General features: G+C 51.2%; 1 protein-coding gene across 11 annotated transcripts in view; it reads left to right on the top strand.

The window, feature by feature from the left end:
* Positions 1 to 22969, top strand: part of LOC118219103 (pleckstrin homology domain-containing family A member 5-like) — a 66192-nt gene that overhangs the window by 30435 nt on the left and 12788 nt on the right. For 6 of the 11 annotated variants that reach the window (XM_035401992.1, XM_035401994.1, XM_035401995.1 and 3 more), the window contains 13 exons: positions 2723 to 2806; positions 7309 to 7429; positions 7639 to 7743; positions 9244 to 9316; positions 9792 to 9892; positions 11912 to 12027; positions 12378 to 13703; positions 13811 to 14297; positions 16072 to 16155; positions 16800 to 16919; positions 18392 to 18445; positions 21016 to 21096; positions 22558 to 22620. In XM_035401992.1, coding sequence (XP_035257883.1) covers positions 2723 to 2806; positions 7309 to 7429; positions 7639 to 7743; positions 9244 to 9316; positions 9792 to 9892; positions 11912 to 12027; positions 12378 to 13703; positions 13811 to 14297; positions 16072 to 16155; positions 16800 to 16919; positions 18392 to 18445; positions 21016 to 21096; positions 22558 to 22620 — 2815 coding nt within the window. Of the gene's footprint in view, positions 1 to 2722; positions 2807 to 7308; positions 7430 to 7638; positions 7744 to 9243; positions 9317 to 9791; positions 9893 to 10225; positions 10262 to 11863; positions 12028 to 12377; positions 13704 to 13810; positions 14298 to 16071; positions 16156 to 16799; positions 16920 to 18391; positions 18446 to 21015; positions 21097 to 22557; positions 22621 to 22969 lie in introns of those variants that run through there. The other 5 variants (XM_035401993.1, XM_035401996.1, XM_035401997.1 and 2 more) reach the window with 5 other exon arrangements.

The following is a 22969-nucleotide window of genomic DNA, read 5'->3' as shown; positions in this document are numbered from 1 at the left end:
ACAAAGGGGTTGCACGATCTGTGATGTGGCACACAGGTCACACAATCTGTGATGTCACGCACAGAGCACACGGGCAGTGAGTTTCAGTGTTCCCTGTGTCAGCACCCTGCCTATTCTGGTTTGTAGGGAGTGTCCCCTTCATGCTCAGCGTATAGCCCCCCTCCCCAGTATAAACGGCTTCTGTGTGTCAGTCAGCACATCTGGGAGCGGTTAGGAACGGTTTTGCATGCCCACGGGAGGTGCATCACGAGGACCGGGAGCATGACTGGCTCTAACCGCACGCTGTGTGGAGTTATGCGCCTGCCCCGCACATGAACCCCTGTCAGGCTGCTGAGGTGCGTTCAGACCTCTTTAGTCCCGAAGATTTGTGGCTTTTTTTTCGCCGACGTATTGCGTTACGCTGGGGATTACGGGCCACAGATGGCTCCGGCTCGGCCAGTGATGTACTGTTTTTGTTTTATTTTAGTCTTATTTTATTGTCCGGCAGATATTTTGCTCTCTGTGTCTGAGCGGTGTTTGTCTGCACTGTTCGTTCCGTAAGCGTTAGCGAAGCGGCCCGCTGCAGTAGCTTTTATAGCGCTGGGGCGATAAGAAATGCAGTTCAGATATATGCCCGTTTGTGTGTTTCTTTTTGCCAGCTGTGTAGGATTGCAGTTCTGCTCCCCTTAATTTGCGCGTGTTATTCTGGTATCTGTGCTGCAAAGCCCTGGGGGACCGGCAGAGTGGCTGGTGATTTAGAGCGCACGTCTGCCGTATCTGGAAAGACCACATGCCTGCTTTCCATAGAGGGAAATATACTGTACTCAGAGCGTTCCGATGAAAGCACTCAGCGCATTAATACCCTTCCTACACACCAGGGACCCCTGCTGGTTTCCCTCCAGAACTACGGTGTGTTGTTGTTGCTGCACGCTCCTGTAAACATGGATATCTTAATGAACAGGAACGATAGGGAATTGTTTATGTGCATCTGTGGGTTTGCATCTATACTTATCTCTCTATGTGTGTGTGTGTGCGCGCGCGTGTGAATTCTATTATTACGATGTACACAAAAGCCAAGGCTTTTGCAGCACTTGAACGGAACGTGCATGTGTGCGTGCGACACAGATGGACACGGTTGTCAAGGTTACAGTCGGCGGGTTTGTGACATCACAGTCCTCTCCCCGGGCCTGCGTGTGGCAGCAGGAATAGGACGTCCGCAGCTGATGGCTGTGCTAAATGACAGAGGGGCTGGGCTGTGCTGAAACCGGAGCCCTGCTCCACAGAGGCTCTGTCCCTCACATGCACGCGCCCGCGGCGAGCTCTTCACGTGTCCGGTCCGTGTTTAACACCTGCGTTCGGCACACGGGGCCCCTGGGAAAGAGGCGGGGGTGCTGGAGGGGGCCGGGGAGCTGTGAGCGAGGTGTGTTGGCTGGGGGCTTTTTTGGATTTGATTTTCAGTACTCCTCGGGGTGTCCTGGCAAAGCCCCTCGTTGTCTCTTTATTCACTTAATGCTGAAGGGATGTGGCATAAGATTTTAACCTGCTCCTCACCTGAAGAGGATGCATCACAGTGGGTCTAATTTACCTTTTAACGAACACTAAACTAATAACAGAACCAATGAATGGTGCAAAACAAAGACCGTGACCAATCATTGGTCATGTTATTGGTTTTGTGTGTGCTAAAGCTTTTGGTAAATCAGGCCCAGTGTCCTTAATATCGATCTCAATAGGATTCACAAGCAAAACCTAACAAATACACTCTGTGCCATGGTCTTCCCATTTAAGAGCTTGTAAAGCCTTCCTCTTAAGAACTGGCAGTGACCTGGTAATGAACTGGCAATGGCCCAGCCCTTTAAGAGCTGATGATGACCATCCCCTTTAAGAGCTGGTTACAGTATTCCATTTAATAACTGCCAATGACCTTCCCTTGTGTAATAGGTACTAATAGGCGCTGGTAACGGCTGCTTTGTGCTTGGGCTTGCTGTAGGGTATGTTTTGCAGAGCTCCTGCAGAATGGTGCCTGTGTGTGTGTGTGTGTGTGTGTGTGTGTGACTGCACTAATTGTATTTATAGATAGATGAGTGGTGTGTGAAAGAGGCCCAGAGAGGGGTGGTGGGAGTGTGAGATGGGGAGGGGGGGGAGTGCAGGAGGCTGTGTGGTTCAAGGCTCTTGTGATCTGGGTGTGACTGCAGCTCTGTGCTCCTGTAGCTGGAGAAACAGGCAGAGAGAGGGGTGGTTAGAGGGACACGCTGCACCGCAGTACTCGCCATGCTGAAGTTTTGCTCTGCCCAGAGCTCGAGGTGTGCAGGCGTGAGTCTGGCAAGCGTCTGTCTCACTCCCAGTGGCCTCTATCTCTCTCTTTCTCTCTCTGTATCTCTCTCTCTCTCTCTCTCTCTCACTCTCTCTCACACTCTATCTCTCTATCTCTACTTATACTGAGCACTCAATTCAGTCCTTCTGTCCATCTGTTTGTAATTCTTCTGCCTTTTCATTCTTTGGACGAGTTTCAGGATTCCCACGAAGCTGAACAAAGCTCCGATCTCATCTGGAACGTCAGCGGGAATTCCGTGTGTCAGTTGCGGATGGTGTGGCTTTTCACTTTTGTTCTTGGTTCCGAGCGTGTTGATTGGCTCCTTAGAAATTTAGTATGGCAGCAGTGTTGGGCAGCAGTTAGGGAAGTGGACTTTTACCAAGGCTGTACTGTTTTATTTATTCTCTCTCTCTCTCTCTCTCTTTCCTCCAGTCACAATGAGCAGAAGGTGACCTGCAAGCACCCTGTCTCAGGTTTACCCTCCCAAGACACCTGCATCTTCATCCTCAACGAACAGTAAGTCATCCTTCAGCGTGCGCGTGTGGGGTAGTGCGGTGCTCTGTGCATCGCAAGCACCTTTGAACGATTCCTGCACCAACCATGTGTGTCCCCGCACATCTGTGCTTGCAATGGACTGTGATGCTTAAAGGTAATCAGCTTAATCCCTGTCATAATATTTATCGTTGGGTAAGGAGTCGCACGTGCGGAGTGTTTGAAATGTTTTCACAGATGTAGGGTTGTACAGCCCCTGTGCAGGAGGCTCATAATTAGCCTGTGTGTGAATTATGCACAGGCTGTTGCTACCTGACATGGTCTGGTTATGCTTGTACGTTTTCCTGAGCAATAACGAATGAAACTGCATTTAATCCTGTAGTACAATCTGGTTAAATGTCCAGTTTTAGATGTGTCAGATGGATTTGTTTAAAACCCTTTTTGGGTTTGTTACAGCGCGTTAAAGCTGTTTCATACACAATGCACAACAGTACACACCACACAGAGAATGCAAACGCAGCAAGCACAAATGTATTTGTTATGGTGTATTTTTGCAATACAATTTGCTCGGAAATTGTGGCTCTCTAGTTGATTGGAGGCCCTTGTTTGCTCCCCCTGATATTCCAGGAATAATTTATTAGCTAATAGAGCGAAGATATAACGACGATCTTCAACAGCTGCTGAATCTCGACGCTGGAACGGCCCACCTTTGTGCCAAAACATACCGTTGCCTTTAAAATAACATTTTCAACACACTGCAAAGAAAATAATACCGTGTTCTTCCTTAATTAGATCATCTGTTTTTGATGTGAAGGGAATTGATGAATAATGGCCTTATTATCGTGTGTGTGTGTTACCGGATCCTGCCTTGCATAGTTTTGGCCTCCTCCCATTTCCGTAGCACTGCTGGAGGCTGTGGAATATTACACAGTGACTCACGTTCATAATCGCATTCACATAATGTAAAAAAATAAATAAATAAATACATAAGAATCTTTTTTGGTAATGGAATGTTTATGTGGAGCGATCGTCTCCGCGGTGCGCGGTTATTATATAACGCGTTTAAACTCTCCTGGGGGCCGGCGGCGCTGCTTCAGAAGGTGACGTTGTGCTGCGTGATCCTTCTTTGGGGAAAGACGGATGAGCTGAGGGGGTAATCCGTGCTTTTTGCTTAACGCTCCTTCGGGACGCCTGCGGGGGGGACCGGTCGCGTGCGCGGGAGAGAAGACCCGGGCCCCCTCGACGGCTGGGGCTCAAACCGGGGAGGATTTTTGTTATTGAGGATGGAAGCTCATCATTTCTGTTTCTCGCTGACAGAGATCAAGTACGTATAAAGTGCCGGACAGCACCATTTGAAACAATGTTTGGTAATATGTTGAGAAGATGTGCTTCCGTTTCTTGATCGGTATTCTCGTGCCTGAAACAAATGTATAGTTCACTAGTTTCTTCGTTTTTTGCTTTTAATAATTGCTCTTAATTTTAAATGAGTTCTCATTTTCACCTTCTTATTTAGCAGTTTTAGTGTTTGTGATGTATTGCTTACGAGCAGAAGCGTGCGGTTGGGGGTGAGATCAGTCTGAGGTGTTGTAGTTGCAAGCCGCTGCGGTGACAGACTTTGTGATTGCGGGCAGGTGCGGTTAGAGGTGTGGTTGTGGTCAGATGCATTGTGGGCATTTCATGCAGACATATCTGCTCAGCGTGTGGTGAGGCCCAACAGCAGTTTAATAAACAGTGCACTGCGATGTGAGAATCCTACATTTTAAGGCCACACCCATGGGGGGTGTTTTTTTTCAGATGGTGTGAGGAGGAGACCTGGGGTCAAAGGTTATTTTCACTGTAAATGCCAGCACAATTTGAGAACACCGCATGTCCCTGAGAACATTTGCAGGACAGTGGAATGAGTCACAGTGGAAAGTGAATTGAACTGATGTCTTTTTGTGGACTGTCAGATACCCCAGTGATATCAGACAGTGGACATTCGTGTATGGCGGCTTGGCTGAGCTTTGTTGACTGCTTATCCCTGAGCATCCATCATCTATAGAGCAGTGTCCATCCCTGTCTGGTATCTATAGCAATAGTGTCCATCCGTGTCTGGGGGGGGGGGGGGGGGGGGGGCTAGACCTCATGGACATCACCGACTGCTGCGCACTCACTCACAATGTTCATGACCCAATGTTCTGCCTGGAACTCGAGATAAGATCAACTCACGGGGTAAAGGGGGACCAAGACAGTGAATGCCGCTCCACTACAGAAGAGAAAATAAACACACTTTACAGCTGGCATAACACACCGTGGCCAGATGCAGCACACACATCAGATGCTCAGAGCTGCGGTGTTACTGACAGGGAAACGTCAGTGTGCCCAGCAGTAGGGTCATTAATCCATAGCAGTGCGTTAATTAAACTTTGCTTGTCAGTTCTGCACTGAGCACTCTCGCATTCAAAACACATTTTTTTAAAATCTTTTTTTATCTCACATTGTTGATGAAAATCAGTTCTGAACTCCTAATAATTTAGGGCTGCTTCTGCCCCTGCTCCCAACCAGGGTGTCCAAACGGTTGTGTAAAACAAGTATGAGAGCCCAGCTCGGTGTTTACACGGTGTGTCTGAAGGACACACGCGCTTAATTCATTTGTCCTTTTGTAATGACAGAGGAGGTCCCGTCTGTAATTAGATTTTCCATTCAATATTCGCCCATGTTGTAGTACACCCTGTGTCAATGTGCTTGTAACGAGCACTATGCCAAATTAAAGCCGAGTTGATTAAAGAATAACCACGGCTAAGGCTGGCTGAGGTCTTTCTAATCTAATGATAACAAGCTTCTCATGCGTCCTTGCAGCTTATCTCGAAGAGGATTAATCTGTCGGTTGCCAAGGGAGCTTCCCTCCCTGCCTTCCAAGGCCCTGGGGGTGCAGTCACATGACCACGGTCCCTGCCTGTGGTCACATGACCTCAGCCTTCAGGCTGTGTGGAATCAAAGACTGTAGGAAAAATGTGGACCGAGTCACTGTGATGTCACTCGGTTGACTTTCCATGGGCTTGTTAGAAGCGATTTGAACCTGTGGAAGTGTTCAGGTTTTCGTCCCACTGTGTTGCACAAATTGGAATCAGAGACTGCAGTAGGGAAAAGGGGGACCCTTATATGGTCATGAAGTTCGGTCAGGTCTGAGTCATCCATTGATTTGTCCACAGAATATTAAAATATTGTCCAAATGATGCAGTGACACATGGGGTCACTGAGGAAGAAAAACACCTATTCCGACTACAAGTTCTTGTGGGGAGAAAAATGATTGACTTTGTATTTTGACCTTATCAGTGCCATTAACTTACATTGAACCGGATGGCTGAAAGATTGGCTATTCTGGAGCCAATCGCACCAGACTAGGAAGCCAGCTCCAAAAGCCAAGCCTGTTTTTTGGCCGCTCGTCCGAAATACGAGTAGGCTCCATGTTTCCATGGCTCTCGTTCTCAGTCCAATTTGATTAAACATCGTCCTTGGCTGTCTAACGCTGGCTTCCTACAACCCAGGAGGTGTTATTACTGCAAACAAGCAGACCCTACCAGCTGAGCTCAGCTCCAGCACCTCACAGTGTGCACTTGTGGGTCGGATCAGAAATAAACTTTTTAATTGATTTCCAAGGATTTGTTCTGTTGGCAGTTTGTCAAGTGTTAGGAAGAGGAAAGGAAGAGAGCGAGAGATAGGAAATTCTTTTTTTTCAGATGAAGAAGGCGTGATTCACACTCTCCATGGAGAGGTCCCTTGTGAGGACTCGTTTTTCTCTCCTTTCCCTAGAGACACAATGATGAAATTAGTTTGGAAATTGGAGAAATCTCCGGAAACCCTCCTCAGTGGCACCTCTGCGTGGTCTCGATGCCTCGGTGCCAGGCGGGCAGCCAGAACTCAGAACTCAGTCTGATTGGCTGGATTCATGAACAATTTAAATCCAAAGGAACACACCGTGTGTAAAAAAATGTAAATGTGGGGCTGCCGTCCAAGTGCTTGGCTGCACAATACTAGCGTTCATTTTGGGCCATCCTAACCTTCGCTTGCTGTGGCCGACCTTTGACCCTCGCTTCCTGTGTCCTACAGGAAGCACCTGTATTTTTTGGCTGATATTTTACACCAGGTGTACAATGGCCCAATACGGTATCTGTTTGTCTGTCTGCCTGTCTGCCAGTCTGTCAGTCAGCCCCCTGTCTTGCATCAGAAAGCAGTGAGTATTCTGGCGACTGGCTGCAGGTGTTCTGGTGGGCAGGTGAGTTAGTGCGCAGCTCAACTGACCTGTAATTACGGTTGGGCGTTCCAAAAAAAGAAAAATTGCAGCTGAAAAGTTAAAGTAGTGCACTTTAAAAAAGGAAAATGTCACAGATCACGGGTTTTGTGTAAGCAGGTCGGGTGAGAGTGGCTCCTTCCTGAAGGGTGCAGATGGGGGAAAATGGGACACCTTTCCAGGCACCTGTCCTGCCGCTGCGGGTACATTCTGTTTTGCGCTCTGTGTGAGTTTTCGTCCGTCTCGTTCCCTCCAGGCCCGTCCCCAAAGCGCCGGCGAGCAGCAAGAAGGACCGCCCCATGAGCACCATGACCGACACCTCCAACTACACCAGCAGCTCCGACTACATCCCCCACCCGGGCAGCCCCCCGGGCCGCGTGAGTGCCCCCCGCGCCCCCCTAAACCGCCCGTACCCGCCTAAACCCCCCTGTGCACTCCCCTAAACCCCCCCGCGCCCCCCTACACCCCCCGTGCCCCCCTACACCCCCCATGCCCCCCTACACTCACGGGAATATGATGGGATCGGTGAAGTGAAATGAATTGGCGGCCGTGTGAACTTAGACTCATTCCCGTTTTCGATTCTCAGCCTTCAAGATCCTCGAAAAAAGTGCACAATTTCGGGAAGAGGTCCAACTCCATAAAGAGGAACCCCAACGCCCCCGTGGTCAGGAGTGGCTGGCTGTACAAGCAGGTGAACGCGCACACACGCACACACACACACACACACACACACACACACACACACACACACCATCCGCTGAGATTCAGACTCCATCCTTTGAGAGAGAAACAAACAGCATCAAAGGAGAGATACAAGAGAGAGAGAAATAGGGAAGGAGAGAGAGAGAGTGAGAGGGAGACTGAGAGTGAGAGGCCATTCAGATTGACTGTGAGAGAAGTAACAAATGGTTTCAGTTCAGGTAATTAGTGGACTGTGGACAGGAGTGGGGATTGTATTAATAGTGTTAACTTAAATATATGCACAGTTGCCAAATGGACGCACGCGGGTTTGCCCTTTGCCAGCGCTGCTGCTCGACGCCACACTGAGATGAGTGTGCGTTGTGGGCGTCTCTCCCGTGAGAGTCTCTCTCCGCTGAGGCATTGTGGGAGATGAGTCACAGTCGTTAAGCGAGAATCCGTCGCGCTTTTTATCTTCGCTGGCACACACCACCGTGCGCAGAATCAGCTACGCTTTATCTTCCCTGGCAGACACCGGCGTCCGCGCGGCCTGCGTTTCTCACCGCGGGCGCCCGGGTTCGTTTTTTAGGAGAGTGCGGCTGGATGACGAATGGGACAGACAGGTTTATTTACTGCGCGGCCAGGTGTGCCCGCCTGACCTTCTGTACCGAGCCTGTCGCGCACATGTGCCCGTTTTACAGGGGCGGTAATGCGCTGTAGTCCGATACGCTCCTCCTGCTCACGGGGGCGGAGTCAGGCTCTGTGTGTCCGGTACATAACGTCCGGTGGGTTATACACTACATGGCCAAAAGTATTTGGACACCTGACATCCAACATCTCATCCAAAATGATGGGCATTAATTATGGAGTTGGTCCACCCTTTGTTGCTGTAACTACCTCCACTCTTCTGGGAATGCTGTAAACTAGATGTTGGAGCATTGCTGCAGGGATTTGCTTCCCTTCAGCCAGAAGAGCATTAGTGAGGTAGGGTACTGATAGGGCGATTAGGCGCCCTATTAGGCCTTGCGTTGGACTGCGGCCTGCTCGGGAAACGAGTGGCGCTCGAGATCGATGCGCATGTGTGTGTGTGTGTGTGTGCGTGGCCTTCGCCTGCCGCTGCCAGCGCGGTCACCCTTCACGCCGCCTTCTCTCAGTCCGAGTGACGGATGAGGTGTGGCGCGGTCTTTCCTGGAGATGGACTGCGTGCCAGAGGTGTCCCATAATGCCCCCCCGTTTTTTAACCCTGCGCTCGGAGCTCCATCGTCTCACCGTGCCAGAGAATAGCGTCACATTCAGCAACCTTATTTTCGGAAAATTTTAAAAATCTAAACGAGGGTAGGTGATGTAAGTGGCAGTTTTGGCAGCTGTGTGAGTGGTGGCGGAAGGACGCGGCAAGGAAATAAAAAGGAGGAAAGAGAAGAAGGGGGCTGGCCTCGGCCGTCAAAGGGGAGCTGGAGAGGCTGCGATTGGCCGATTTGGCTTTGTGATTGACGGCGTCTCTCCCCTCTCTCAGGACAGCACGGGGATGAAGCTTTGGAAGAAGAGGTGGTTTGTGCTCTCTGATATGTGCCTGTTCTATTACAGAGGTGAGTCCCCCCCAGCCCCCCCCCCCCCCCCCCCCCGCCCAGCGCCCCGCCCAGCGCTAGCTCATTGCAGTATAGCCCAATGAGAGCCTTAGCGCAATGCTGGGAATCCAAGGTCAGTGCATGCAGAGGCAGGAATAGCGTATGGGTTATTTAGAAAAAGGTCATAGGTCATCCGTTGGTCAGAGGTCAGGTTCATTACCCACCCTGTTGTTTTGCATTGTCTGCTGGCTGTTCCGGCTGATTGGCTTTTTTGGGTGCTGAGTGTCTGTTCTGGGCTGTTCCAGGTGCTGGTTGGCTGTTCCGGTAACTGAACTGCGCATCTAGGTGCTGATTGGCTGTACTGGGTGCTGAGTGGCTGTTCTGGGTGCTGATTGGCTGTACTGGGTGCTGAGTGGCTGTTCTGGGTGCTGAGTGGCTGTTCAGGGTGTTGAGTCGCTCTTCTGCATGTTGAGTGGCTGTTTCCTTATTCCCGCAGATGAAAAAGAAGAAGGTATCCTCGGAAGTATTCTCCTGCCAAGCTTTCATATCTCTATGCTTTCTGTGGAGGACCACATCAGTAAGAAGTATGCCTTTAAGGTCAGCACTTACCATTATTCTATTCAAATTGCCATTGTTAGTGCTGTCAATTAGCAGTTAGCTTAATGGAAGAACTCATTGCCACAATGAAAAACAGAGTCTGACACTAATGATCCTTCGTATGCACTCTAAGCTCTGTTAGCAATTGTTTTCAGACCCAATGTATTGTCTTAGCTCATTCTTCTTCTTTTACCTTTCCCTCTCTCTCTCTCTCTCTCTGTTTCTCCACCCCCTCCCCCCCCCCCCCCCCCCCCCCCCCCCCCCCCCCCCCCCCCCCCCCCCCCCCATGGCCTGGTTTCTGTCTTACGGGGCTGAGTGAGATGGATTTTCTCCGCATGCTTTTCAGAGATGAGCCACTGCCTCCACAAGGTAAGTTCAGCCATTCGTTGTGGGGACAGGTCCTCAATATGCACACACACACACACACGCATACGCACACACACACACACACACATACACACGTACACACAGGTGCACTTTCTCTTCATAAAATACTCTTAATCTTTCCCCCTCTCTAAGTGAGTAATTAGGCTTTTAGCATAATTACCCTTTTGCTTTGTATTATCTTTTATTCAGTCTTTATTTCTGTTCTCTCAGACATGGCTCTCAGTGCCTGGTTCTGCTGTGTTGTAGCCCAGTAGGTGTGCCTGTCCTTCCCCCGGGGCCTCAGGCCAGATGCGCTATATTAGTTTTTTTTCACACATTTAAAGCGAATTTCACGCCGTTCCCTCATTCGTTCCACGCGGGGCGCGTCGATCAAGCCTCAGCTCCGCGTGCGCATGCGCCTTCTGGCCTCGCCCCCGTGGCCGACCACGCCCCGAATAATCGCGAAACGATATTTTTTTTCCGGCGCGTTCTTTCCCCCTCTCCGGATCGCGCTCGCGTTTATTTGCGGCTCCTCAGGCGCGGGCGAACCGAGCTCTGCGTGTCGCAGCCGCGGCGTTATGGCTGACACGCGTTTCTCACGCGAGCGACACGTTCAGCTGCGCAAACCGCTGTCTGTCACGTTCTCACCCCGCGAATTTAACCCGCCACTCGCTAGGTGCGCGCTCGAGTTTTTAAAAAACGCAGTCTTGTGCTCTTTAATGTTTTCGTTTTTGATGATCCCCCCCCCCCGCTCCTCGACCGCTCCCGACCGCAGTTCCGTCAGCAGCCTCTCGGGGGCTGCTTGTGACCTCTCAGGGCTGAATGGTTCGTTTGTTCAGCAGATCGCCTCAGAGAGACCTACATAACTGCCCCTTTTCACATGATAAGCCAGAGTCTCCAATCTATTTGTAGCTCCATCTTCGTTTGATACAGCACCGTTTACAATCCGTTGTTCACACTTTGCTTCACAGCAGACGGAGCTTTCCACATGCTGTGTGTCTATACTCCATATCTGGAAGCAAATGCCTTTCTTTAAGGTTTCTGCTCAGTGTCCCACTTGAGTTTAAAACCTTCTGGGCCGGTTTCCCAGACATAGGTTAAGCCTAGTCCTGGACTAAAAGAAAAACTCTGTGAAGATCTCCATTTAATTTTCTTTTTAGTCTCAGACCAGGTTTAATCCATGTCTGGGAAACGGGCTCTCCATGTTCAGAAGTCTAGTTCCCTAAAAAAATTACCTTTAAGTTTCATCATTTAATGAGTACAAGAGAGGCCTTTGATTTGCATACACAGCAGATTAAACATTTTTTTTTTTTACAACAGTAGGAAACAAAGCAAAGCATCTTGAGGAACCAGCACAGAGAGGGAAGTGTACACCCACTTAATGTCTGCAGCCAATCAGGGTCCGTGTCTTTTCCACCAAGTCTCTCTGCAACCAATCACAGCCCGCAAATCTCTCTCGTAGTGCAGTGCTATTCCCACAGAACCAAACCTGAAAATGTGTTAAGCCAATGTGTTTGAGTGCTGCGTGTTTCCTTAGGGGGCAGATTCATTTTACTCCTCCATCCCCCTCCCCTCTTTTCTCTCCCCGCTCTCTGTTTTTTGCAGGTAGCTCAGATCCCCCCCCGAGCGCTGATCCTGTGCTTTTTCAACCAGGCCACGCACCCCAACATGCGGACGTACTACTTCTGCACGGACATGGCCAGAGACATGGAGGTGTGGATGAAGGCGATGACCGACGCGGCCCTGGTGCACATTGAGCCAATGAAGAGGTAGAAACAGGCGTGACGTCAGAGGCAGTAGCCAATCAGTGTTTTATCATTTGCTTTAGCGCTGGCGACGGACCTTCCTGCAGTCTTACCTGCAAAACCGCTTGCAGTGCTTTGTGTTGCTTTGTGGGAATTTCTTAAAATATATTGGCGATGTGATACGCTTTCACTGCTTCTGAGTGTTACTGTGATTTGCGTATTGTCTTGTAGTTCTTTAGCGCGTATGGCTTGCAAAGCTGGATATGTGTTAGAACTACTCAAGCTGTGGACCCAGGGATGTGGACATGTACCTTCCTGTTTAGAACTTGTGTGTAGCGGCCCTGCACAGTCTCTCTCTCCCTCCCTCTCTGCAGACAGAAATTGGAGCACTGCGTCCCGCAGGAGATGAACAGCACGCTGTGCCGATTGGCCCCGCCCCAGCCGGAGGTACACATTAAGGACGGGCCCCCGGAGACGGGGGACCAGTGTGCCCAGGACGGGAGGCCGGCGGACGGCGAGAGGGACGGAGAGAGGTGCCATTTCCAGACGGACGGGGCGGAGAGGGAGAAGCCGCGTGCCAAGGCCCGGGGCTCCAGGCTGCAGCCCAGCCAGGCGGCCGCCATCGTCGCCGCCGTGATGGCGTGCTCCCATCAGGAGAACGGCGCGCCCCCCCCGCAGCCCGCCCAGGACAGGCCCCCCCAAATGAACGGGGGGGACTGCAGCCTGGGGGAGGCGGGCACTGCCCCACCCCTTAGGGCTCCCATTTGTGCCATGCCCCAGATAGACTCCTCGCATTTGCAGGGGGCTCCCCACACAGACCCCGCTCAGTCACAGGCCCCTCCTCAGCAAGAATCTGCCCAATCCCAGCCCCCTCTGCAGCAAGACCCCGCCCACTCTCAGCCACCTCCTCAGGCAGAATCTGCCCAATCCCAGCCCCCTCTGCAGCGAGACCCCGCCCACTCTCAGCCACCTCCTCAGGCAGAATCTGCCCAATCCCAGCCCCCATTTCAAAGAGAATCTGACCAATCCCAGCCCCCTTTGCAAAGAGAATCTGCTGAGTCCCAGCTGCCTCCCCAGGAAGATTCTGTCCAGTCTCCGCCTCCTCCCAATAGAGATCCCGCCCATTCACAGGCTCCTCCCCAAATAGACATCCATTCACAGGCCTCTTCCCAGGTAGACTCCTCCCATTCACAGGTGTCTCAGCAGAGAGACCCCATCTATTACCAGACCCTTCCCATGAGAGACTCCACCAATCCACAGGCTCCTCCCCAAATAGACCCCACCCATTCACAGACCTCTCTCCAGAGAGACCCATGCTATTATCAGACCCTTCCCAAGAGAGACTCCACCTATGCACAGGCTCCTCCCCAAATAGACTCCACCCATTCACAAGCCCCTCCCCAGATGGACCCCACCCATTCACAGACCTCTTTCCAGAGAGACCCCAGCTATTCCCAGACCCTTCCCAAGAGAGACCACACCCATTCACAGACTTCTCTCCAGAGAGACCCCAGCTATTCCCAGACCCTTCCCAAGAGAGACCACACCCATTCACAAGCCCCTCCCCAGACAGACCACAACTATTCACAAGCCCCTCCCCAAGAATCTGAAAAGTCCTTACAGAGGACCAGCTCCATGCAGCAGCTGGAGCAGTGGGTGAGGATCCAGAGAGGGCGGATCCAAGAAGATGATACCGAGAGGTGAGGATAAGGGGGTGGGGGGGCTTGCAGGGAGTTATGGGAGTTGTAGTTTATATCATAGTGAGCCTTCCCCAAGAAACAGTTCCCATTGGCTCTTCTGTTTTCAGCGTTGCATCGTACCTGACTCTGCCCAGGAAAATGCCCAGCCAGCGATCGCAGGGGGTGCCACGCTACCCCGAGGGGTACCGCACGCTCCCCCGAAACAGCGTGATGCGGCCGGACAGCATCTGCAGCCTGGCCCCCTCCCTGTACGACCGGGCCCTGGGGCCCCCCGCCTCGTCCGCGGAGAAGCGGCGGTCCATGCGGGACGACACCATGTGGCAGCTCTACGAGTGGCGCCAGAGGCAGACCTGCACCAAGCACGCCCCCTCCAGGAGCTCCTACAGCACCCTCCCCAACCCGCGCACCCTGATCCGGCCCTCCGACCGCATCACCCCCTCCATCCCCCTCTCCCCCTCCCACGGCTCCCTGGCGCACTGCCAGGGCTACCAGCCGTACGGCTCGTACGCCACCGACGGCCCCCCCGCGCTCAGCTCGCGGGTCCACCCGGGGGTCATGACCATGGACCGGCGGCACAGGACGCACGTGACCCAGGTACGGACCCCAAAACCTCTCTGGGGAATGTGGACCCCCCTCCCACCCCCACCCCCACTCAGATTTTCACATTAGGGAGACAGGCCTTGGTATGCCGGTCAAAGTACATTGTCACGTCTTATGCAATATTTGTGAAACCGTGTCAGTGAGCGCGTGCAGCTGTCCTCATGTCAGTGTGAGATTTCTCTGGGAACTGTAGTTTTCACCCACCCCATTTGAAATATGCCGTCTTGGTATATCTTAACAGCCCTGTGTGTGTGCGTGTGTGTGTGTGTGTGTGTGTTTACGCCCCATAGCCTACATATGTCCCAGCCAGCACCTCCTGCCTCCCAGGTTTGGCTCTGGCTCTGGCTCACAAGCACCCCTACAGGATGCTGTGGTTACTGCAGCCACTTAGGTTACATTGAGTTGCGGGGCCTAATTTATCTCTTTCAGCATGTCTTCAGTGGCCTTAACGCGTCATTAGTCCAAATCCCAAAGGTGCGGAAGCCCCCGCTGGGCTGATATCCCTCCGCCAGATCACACCGGGAGTTGATGAGGCATTCTTTTCCCTTTCTGTTCCCTCCATTTACCCCGGTTACCCCCGGCTGAAAACTTTTCTCGGAGCTCGGAGCGCTTATTGGCCTTTCAGAGAGAACTTCAGAAACGGGGGAATGCGCATCCGCAAGAGGCAGACGGATAAAAATGAAATGAATACGAAAAAATAAAGCGTGCGTGGGCATGTGACTAGAGAGAGGTCACCGCTGTTTTGTCGACTGCCGGCGCATAGAGAGACAGAACTAGCGAGAGAATTTCAATTCTACGCCAACATATTTTTTTGAAAAGATAATTGCGGAATCAAATGCCGATTGGTTTTCCGTGTATTTCGGCTGAGGGTAAGTGCTCTTTAGGCAGCATTCTGGAGTGCAGATGTGCCATGAAAGGTTTAGCTTGAAAGAAGCTCTCAGATGCCTCCATGCTTCTATAGCCCCTAACCAGCCACCCACCGGTCTCCCATCAGCGCGCCTGTCTGCTCTTCTGTGGGGGCTCATTGATAAGTTTGGACGCAATCCACGTCCAGATGGGGGCCTGCGAGCTCAGCCTTTTCACGAACAGGAAGTGGCACGCCGAGCCGCAGCGAGGCGAGGCTGTGGCGCAGGAGGGTCCCCGCTCGAGGACGCACCCTCCGGCGGAGGCGGGGTGTGGGGGGGGGGGGGGTGCCAGGATTTTTTTTTGGAAGCGCTCCTGGAACTGAAGGGGGCTCGCGGCTGCTTTTGGGTACGGAGGAGGCTGTGTGTAATGAGTCGGGGCTCCTCCAGTGTGAACGGAACGCTGATTAAGGCCAGGGGAGATGAGCTCATTAGCATGAGAACCGCACACAGCGCTCTCCACTCAGGTCCCCCCCTACGGCTGACCCTGCAGAGGGGCGTGGCTCTTTACTTGTGATGTCACAATGGGAAATGTTCTGCTTTCACCCAGTAAGAGCGTGTGCTGTTTGGGAGGTGACGGTGTTGTTGTTGTTGTTGTTTTACTTTTCTTGCTGGGAGCATGTGTTCTGAAGTACTTAAAACTGCAATAACCGTTTCTGTGAACTGTGTGGTTGGTTTGATTGGCACTATGGGGTGGCTTTTGATGCCAGAATGTTTTTGTTTTTATTCTTCAAGCTGGCACTCTGCATGATTTTGGGTGTTGGAATGCAGCATTTGGCTGGTGATGGGTTTAAACTCTTTAAATGTAGTGGCTGTGTGCTCGTGGTGGTGAAGGTGGCCGTGCTCTCTGTCCCTGTGCTCTGCAGTATGTGTACCCCCCTGACCGGAGGAACCTGCCCTCCGGGATCCAGCTTCAGCCTGTCACCACTCAGAGCCTGCAGGGAAAGACTGTGAGTGTGAGAGCGTATATGCACACACAAACATGCACACACACACACGCACACACACACACATATGCACACACACACACAGAAGAAGATGATGGAAACATACATCTCCCCAGAAGTCCTTGTTCATTTGGATGAGATTCAGATGACGTGCTGAACTGTGTGCAGTCTGCCAGCCGCACACAGTGAACAGGCAGGATGTGGACGGTCCTTATGCAGACCCGATAAGAACTTCTGTCCTCAGCCAGTGGCAGAATGAGCAGCAGTGCGATGGCACTTCTGTGTAATCTGCCATTATTACTGAGCCGATGCGTAAACTCAGCAGCGAAACAAACTTTTGGACTCGGCAGTAAAACAAAATGGCTTCCCTTGTGGGGCGTCATGCACGTGTGAAGAAGGTCGGCCTGGGCTCTGCATCTTCTGCTGTGTCTGAGGAAACTGGTCTATGATCCATTGGGTTGGCCAGTCCTGTTAAATCAGTGTAATACTCCATTATACCGCCTCCCAGGCACAGAGCAGCCCAGTGTCCTTCCGTTCTGTCTAGACCGGTTCAGCCCAGCAAGTTTGAGTTGACAGAGCCTGGCTCGGTTTGGTGTGGGCCAGCCAAGCCCAGTGGATAACCCTGTGACCCCCCCGCCCCCCCCCAGCCCGAGGAGCTGACCCTGCTGCTGATCAAACTGAGGCGGCAGCAGGCCGAGCTGAGCAGCGCCCGCCAGCACACTATAGCGCAGCTCCTGCAGCTCAGTCTCCATGGCAACAACCCAAAGGTCAGAGGTCATCCTGTGTGTGCAGTGTGCCATGTGCCATCTCCATATTCACTGGTCACTCATTACACAGAGCCTGTTACCCCGCGACCCGCTCACTTCCTTAGAGACGGTTGCCCCGTGTCCCAGTCACTCCTTAGAGACCGTTGCCCTGTGTCCCAGTCACTCCTTAGAGACGGTTGCCCTGTGTCCTGGTTACTCCTTAGAGACGGTTGCCGTGTCCCGGTCGCTCCTTAGAGACGGTTGCCGTGTCACTCCTTAGAGACGGTTGCCGTGTCCCGGTCGCTCTGTAGAAACGGTAGCCCCGTGTCCCGGTTGCTCTTTAGACACAGATGGTTATCCGGCTTCTCCCAAACTTGGCCCAGGATGGAAAGAGGACGTCTCGAAAGCAGATAAATGAGAGCAGAGCCCTTCCAGCTGACCCGAGGTCACTGTGCCCCGGAGATGAGACAGTACACTGAGACCCTGGCTCATCCTGCTCCTTACAGATCCCACGGCCCTTATCTCAGCGCTGGGCTCTTAGCCCTGATGCCCTCCCCGCATCCTCCCCGCATCCTCCAAATTGCTCCTCCACGTCTGGCTAGCTAACCGTCCGCCAGATAATTCTTTATTCCCTCCCCCTGTTGTTGTTTCCCAGCGACTGCAGATCATCGTTCTGATGAAAGTACGGATAAATACATAAAAATAAGAGTTTTTCCCCTACAGTGTAGACCGTGTGAGTGTAGGTCTCAGGCTGAGTTTATGGTGACGTCGTCTGGGTGACCGCTGATCCAGTGTTTGCGGTCAGTAACCAGCGGGGGTTTTTACTGGACAGCGCAGTCGGTCACGTTCATTCTGTGATCTGAAGATTTAACCGGATGTGGTGTTTTCTCCTTCTCCGTCGCCGCGGTTGCTAGCATTATGAAAAATGGCCATCGGCGGCGTCGTGGCGCAGATTAATTTCGGGGCTGTCGTATGGCTGATGCCCTCGCTGCGTCTCCCCCCCAGCTGGGAGGAGCGTGTCGCTCGGCGGTAATATCGGCGGTTACGCGGCTCAGCCGATGCGCTGCGTCGTCGCGTGTTACGGCACGCGTGTGTGTCGCGGCACCTGCTTCCGCCCGCGTTGTGTTTTCCCCGTGCCGTGAACCACGCGACGCCGAGCCGGTAGCGTCCACAGCTCCGTACCGCAGACAGCGCCTTGATCTCGTTCAGTTCGCTCATCGACCTCCTCCTCTATCTGGACTGAGTCATCCTTTTTTCACTCACCCAATGCATGATTTCTCCCTTTGGCTGCCCGTGGTTACGGAATGAATGGGTTTTATTTTTGGCAAGTTTGGAAAGGCTGATCTCCAGTCGAAACATCCTGTGTCCCTCTTCTGACCTTGCCGTTTCAATTTTTACTGCCTCCCTTTCTTTCCTCCTTCCTTCCTTCCTTCTTTCTTTCTTTCCTTTTTCTTCTCTCTTCCCTTTGTCTGTGCTGCTGCTGCTGCTGCTAGAACGAGGTCCTCTCTCGTCACCTAAAGAGGAACGTGCAGTACCTGGACCGGCAGGTGGGAGCTCGTGCTGTGTGTTTAGGGGTGCAGTGAGTGGGTCTGTCTCCTAGCGGAGGTCGTGTGTGTGTGTGTGAGCTTTTTATAAAACTTCCCCCCGTGTGTGTGTGTGTGTGTGCGTGTGCCTGTCTCGCACCTCCTCGCTGTTACCCTCGCAGACGCTGCAAAATTAACAGGGTGTGAGCTAGCACGTCACGCGGTGGCGTACAGGTGGAGGTGACAGATCGGCTGAGCCCGAGTGTGAGAATGCTCTCGTTTTGAATAGCGCTCTGATCCCCTTCTTCAGTCTATCTTTCGCGCGAGGCTACGCTTCCAAAATGGCAGTTGGCAGGAAAGTGTGCGTGAAAGCATATTTATCGTAAAGGGGGAAAAGTGACCTGCCGGAAGGTGAATATTTCCGTAAAAAAACAGATTGGCGACTCTCCTGGAGTATCTGCCGGGACCTTTTCACAAAGACGGGTCGCCTGCCAAGAGCTGACGAGAGACAGAGCTGACAGATGAGAAATGAGAGAGGGAGAGAAATACAGAGAGAGAGAGAGAGAGTAAGGGACAGGGAGAGAGAGAGAGAGAGAGGGACAGGGAGAGAGAAAGAGAGAGAGAGAGAGAGAGAGAGAGAGAGAGAGAGAGAGGGAGAGAGAGAGAGAGAGGGAGGGAGAGAGAGAGGGAGAGAGAGAGAGAGAGGGAGAGAGGGAGAGGGAGAGAGACCTGAAAGCGGGCCAGAACAGGCCGGACCAGACTGCAGGAGCCTCTCTGGCAGCACAGTCCTCTGGCTTAAACACCTCCCTCCACTCTACCTGCAGTCAGACCACATCCATACTGATCTCCCCCCCCCCCCCCCCCCCCAGGCCTGTGGCTCTGAGGCTAAGGTGTTCTAACCCAGCGTACTGTCACATATAACACCCCCTCTCTCTCCTGTCCGTGTGACAGGACCTATAGGCAATCTGTTCTGTACAAGCCACAAGTGCGTTTAATTTCAAAGCTTATCACCGTAGAGTAAATGTAGTCATTATATACAAAGCTCTACAGCGCGCCCATTTTAGGAGCATTTGCTCCTGGAAATTTATGTGTGCTAACTGGGAGAATAATTTAGGAGTGCATCTACTAATTTGTATGCATTAGTTTTGCTCCTAAATTTTTTCGACTTAGGAGCACATGTTCTCCTTGGAGAAATGTTAAAGTAGAGCCCTGATATATGGTCCCTGTCTTCCCTCAGTGCGCTTTTCTGTAGAGTTTTTTTCCCACTGTTTATTTGTTGTGTGTCTGCGACTTCTCCTTGGGACTCAGACTTTATACTACAAACATGCACATACACATTACAAAAGCAGTTTTGCAGATAAAAGGTCTATGCGTGTGGCCTTTCCGACATGATTTCTATTTATGTTCCTGGACAAAACTCAAGCTTTGTTATGAATTAAGCTCTTCAGAGGTTTCATGTATGAGAGTCTGAATGCGCAAACTTGCTGAGCTGATTAAATTTCATATTTAGTCGAATGGCATTAGAGCTGTTCAGCTGGCTGCCATGTGTTTAAGCATCACTGCCTTTTCACTCAACAAGCCTTTATGATGCACATTTTTCCTGCATTTTTTAATCGTTTTAATAACTTACGATAATTTCAGTAAACAAGACTTTGTTGTGAACGCTCTTTTTTTTGCAATAAAATCGACCCTGTGTGTCCTACCACGTAGCTTTTTTATTTTTATTTTTTGTTTTCCATCAGACTGATTGCTCACATGTGGTGTCTTACCCTATTGAGTGAGATCAGAACAGTGTTGCCATGGTGTCCCTCTGGTAACTGCTGTGTGGGAATGTCAGTAAAAGGCTCTCTTGCGGACACAAAAAGACACAAAAGGATGTTCTTGTCGGAGCTGCCGTTAATATTTTCGCTGGTATTGCGCGCGCGGATTTTACGCAGGATGTTATTGTCCTGCTCTTCTCACTGCTATTGATTATGTGTCACAACTGTGCTTTTGTGAGAGAAATACTCGGGATTTGAATATCAAAGGGTGGGAGAGGGAGAGAGAATGACTGACAGCAGAAAGGGCCTGTGTTGTATACTGTTAATTGATTGCGTGTGTGTATGTGTGTGTCTGTGTGGGTGGGTGGTTGTTTGTGTTTGCTCGTGTTGTGTGTGTGCATTTGATTAGTTTTTCTACTGTAAACCGATTTTGCATGTGTGTGTTTGCCTACATGTTGTGTGTATGTCTTTGTGTGTTTGCAATATTTTGTGTCTGTGTTTGTATGTGTGTGTGTTTATGTCACTATTTGTGTGTGTGTGTGTGTGTGTTTGTGTTTGTGTGTGTGTGTGTGTGTGTGTGTGTGTGTGTGTGTTTATATTTGTGTGTGTGCGTGTGTTTGTGTGTGTGTGTGTGTGTGTGTGTGTGTGTGTGTGTTTATATTTGTGTGTGTGTGTGTGTGTTTGTGTGTGTGTGTGTGTGTGTGTGTGTGTGTTTGTGTTTGTGTGTGTGTGTGTGTGTGTGTGTGTGTTTATATTTGTGTGTTTGTGTGTGTGTGTAAGTCTGGCACATCCGCACCCGTGCATTTGCCCTCTCCTTTCTCCAATCTGAAATAGATGAGAGAGAATGACCCTCTTATCTTCATGAGTCACACAATGATTGAGAACTCGGCTCCAAGGCCTCAGCTCTACCAGCAAGTAAGGTCCTGGCCAATCAACGGCATCTCTGCTTCCTGTTTGTCATCAAGCAAAAAGACCACTCCCTCCCCCTCCCTTTTTTTAAAACCAGCAACTCTTTGAGTTCCCTCCAGTATCCTCACAACATTTTTATTCAGTCTTGTGTTTATTGTATCCTCATCCATAGTTGACTTTTATTTTTATTTTTTTTCCTTGCTGGGATTAGATTGATGTTGGCATGGCTCATGGTGTACGCTACGCTCTGCTAAGCTAGCTTTCCATCTCTCGCTGTGGGTGAGAGCTGGATTCTGCCGTATCTTCGGTCCTGTCCTCTCAGAGATTGTTCGAGAGTTTGGTTGACAGATGTTGGGCCGCCATTTTTGCTTCTTCTTTGCCACTTTCTCCACCGTTGCGTGTGAAAGTGTCCACGGCTGCTGCCACTCTCCTCCACCGCCCCCCTCCCCTCCTCCCACCTTCCCCACCGAATGACATCATCACAACACCAGCTGCATCGCCATCTCTCCTCTGCAGAGGGGTGTGTTGGCAGAGTCGGCCATCTTTCTCCCTGTCTGTAGTGCACCAGGCTTCCGCATGCTGCAAAATTGTGCACGCTCAGCAGATTCTGTGCTGCTGGAACTTCACATCATTTTCAAGGCATGTGTGTGTTTGAACCTCGATTCAAAAGCAGTTTTAAATGATTTGGTCTTTGCTCAACGAGGCTTCGTTTTGGTACTGCAGACGTCTGTGATGTCATTTATTTTGGAAGACAAAGTGTGTGTGTCTTTATAGTTCTTTACGGAATTAAGTGACCGTTAAATTATGGTGTTTATGAGGCTCAAGAGAGTCTAATGCCCAGCACTGAGAAATAATTCAGAGTGGGCAACTAATGCAAAAGCCTGCTTTAACTTTGATGCACAGCAGTATAACAAGGTCTTGTGATAAAGCTCAGTGGCGTTACCTGGTAAATAAATATACAGGACCCAGAATGTTGCTAGTTTGAATCCCACTGCCACCCTGCCCCTTGTATCTGAATAGCATCTGGCTGTGCAAACGGGCAGCGTGTAAAACAGCTTTGCCGTGGACGAGCGCATATGCCATACAGATGTCAGTGCGATGCAGCTGTAGCACAGAGCACTCAAAATGGCTGTGGGCTGGTGAAGCGCTAAGCTATTCCCCTTGTGTTGTTTTCAAGTTTGAACCGCCTCCAGAATTTCTTCGCTCACGTCAGATGCACCCCGATGTGAACAGCCAGCTTAGGTTCCTGCACCCAAAGTACCCACAATCCTTTTCTGATGAAACATTTGACGTTGTTTTTCCGTGACTGAGATGTGCCCCAGAATCAGGTCCAGTGCTGTGCTAGATCTGAGCGTGTAGACCTCCTGTGCTGTGTCAGTAAGTGTGTTTTTGGTGTGGGGGGGGGGGGGGGGGGGGGAATGGAAGGGGTGAAGTTTTGCTGCTCTGATCATTGTACTTTTTTTGTAGACTGTCCCAGAGGACTACAGGGACAACTCTTACATCTACAGGCAAGGCAGTCTGGATCTTGACGTGAGTACCCCCCCCCCCCCCACCAAATTTGTTTTTTTTCTGCAAAAATCTGTGCTAGTCAAAACTAAAGTTCCTCATTCTCCTCTCCTCTATCTCCTTGTCCAAATTCAATCTGCAAGAGATTCACTCCCACCCACCCCCCACCCAGAATCAATATACACTGCATGCGCACGGGTATTCGCTGTTTATACATCTCACCAGGAGGCCCAGAGCGCGGATTATCAGTGGCGCTTTTTCACGGAGAATAAATACACCCCCCCCCACCCCTATCTGGCAGCGCATCAATGCCAGGCATTCATGCGGCTACGCTCAGCCCTGGATACGGACGGCGAGGTGATTCAGAGGCCCC

This window comes from Anguilla anguilla, chromosome 19 (assembly GCF_013347855.1).
Source record: "Anguilla anguilla isolate fAngAng1 chromosome 19, fAngAng1.pri, whole genome shotgun sequence".
In the NCBI taxonomy this organism is placed as follows: domain Eukaryota; kingdom Metazoa; phylum Chordata; class Actinopteri; order Anguilliformes; family Anguillidae; genus Anguilla; species Anguilla anguilla.
The sequence above is the reverse complement of the archived record's forward strand: the minus strand, read 5'-3'. Positions and strand labels throughout refer to the sequence as shown.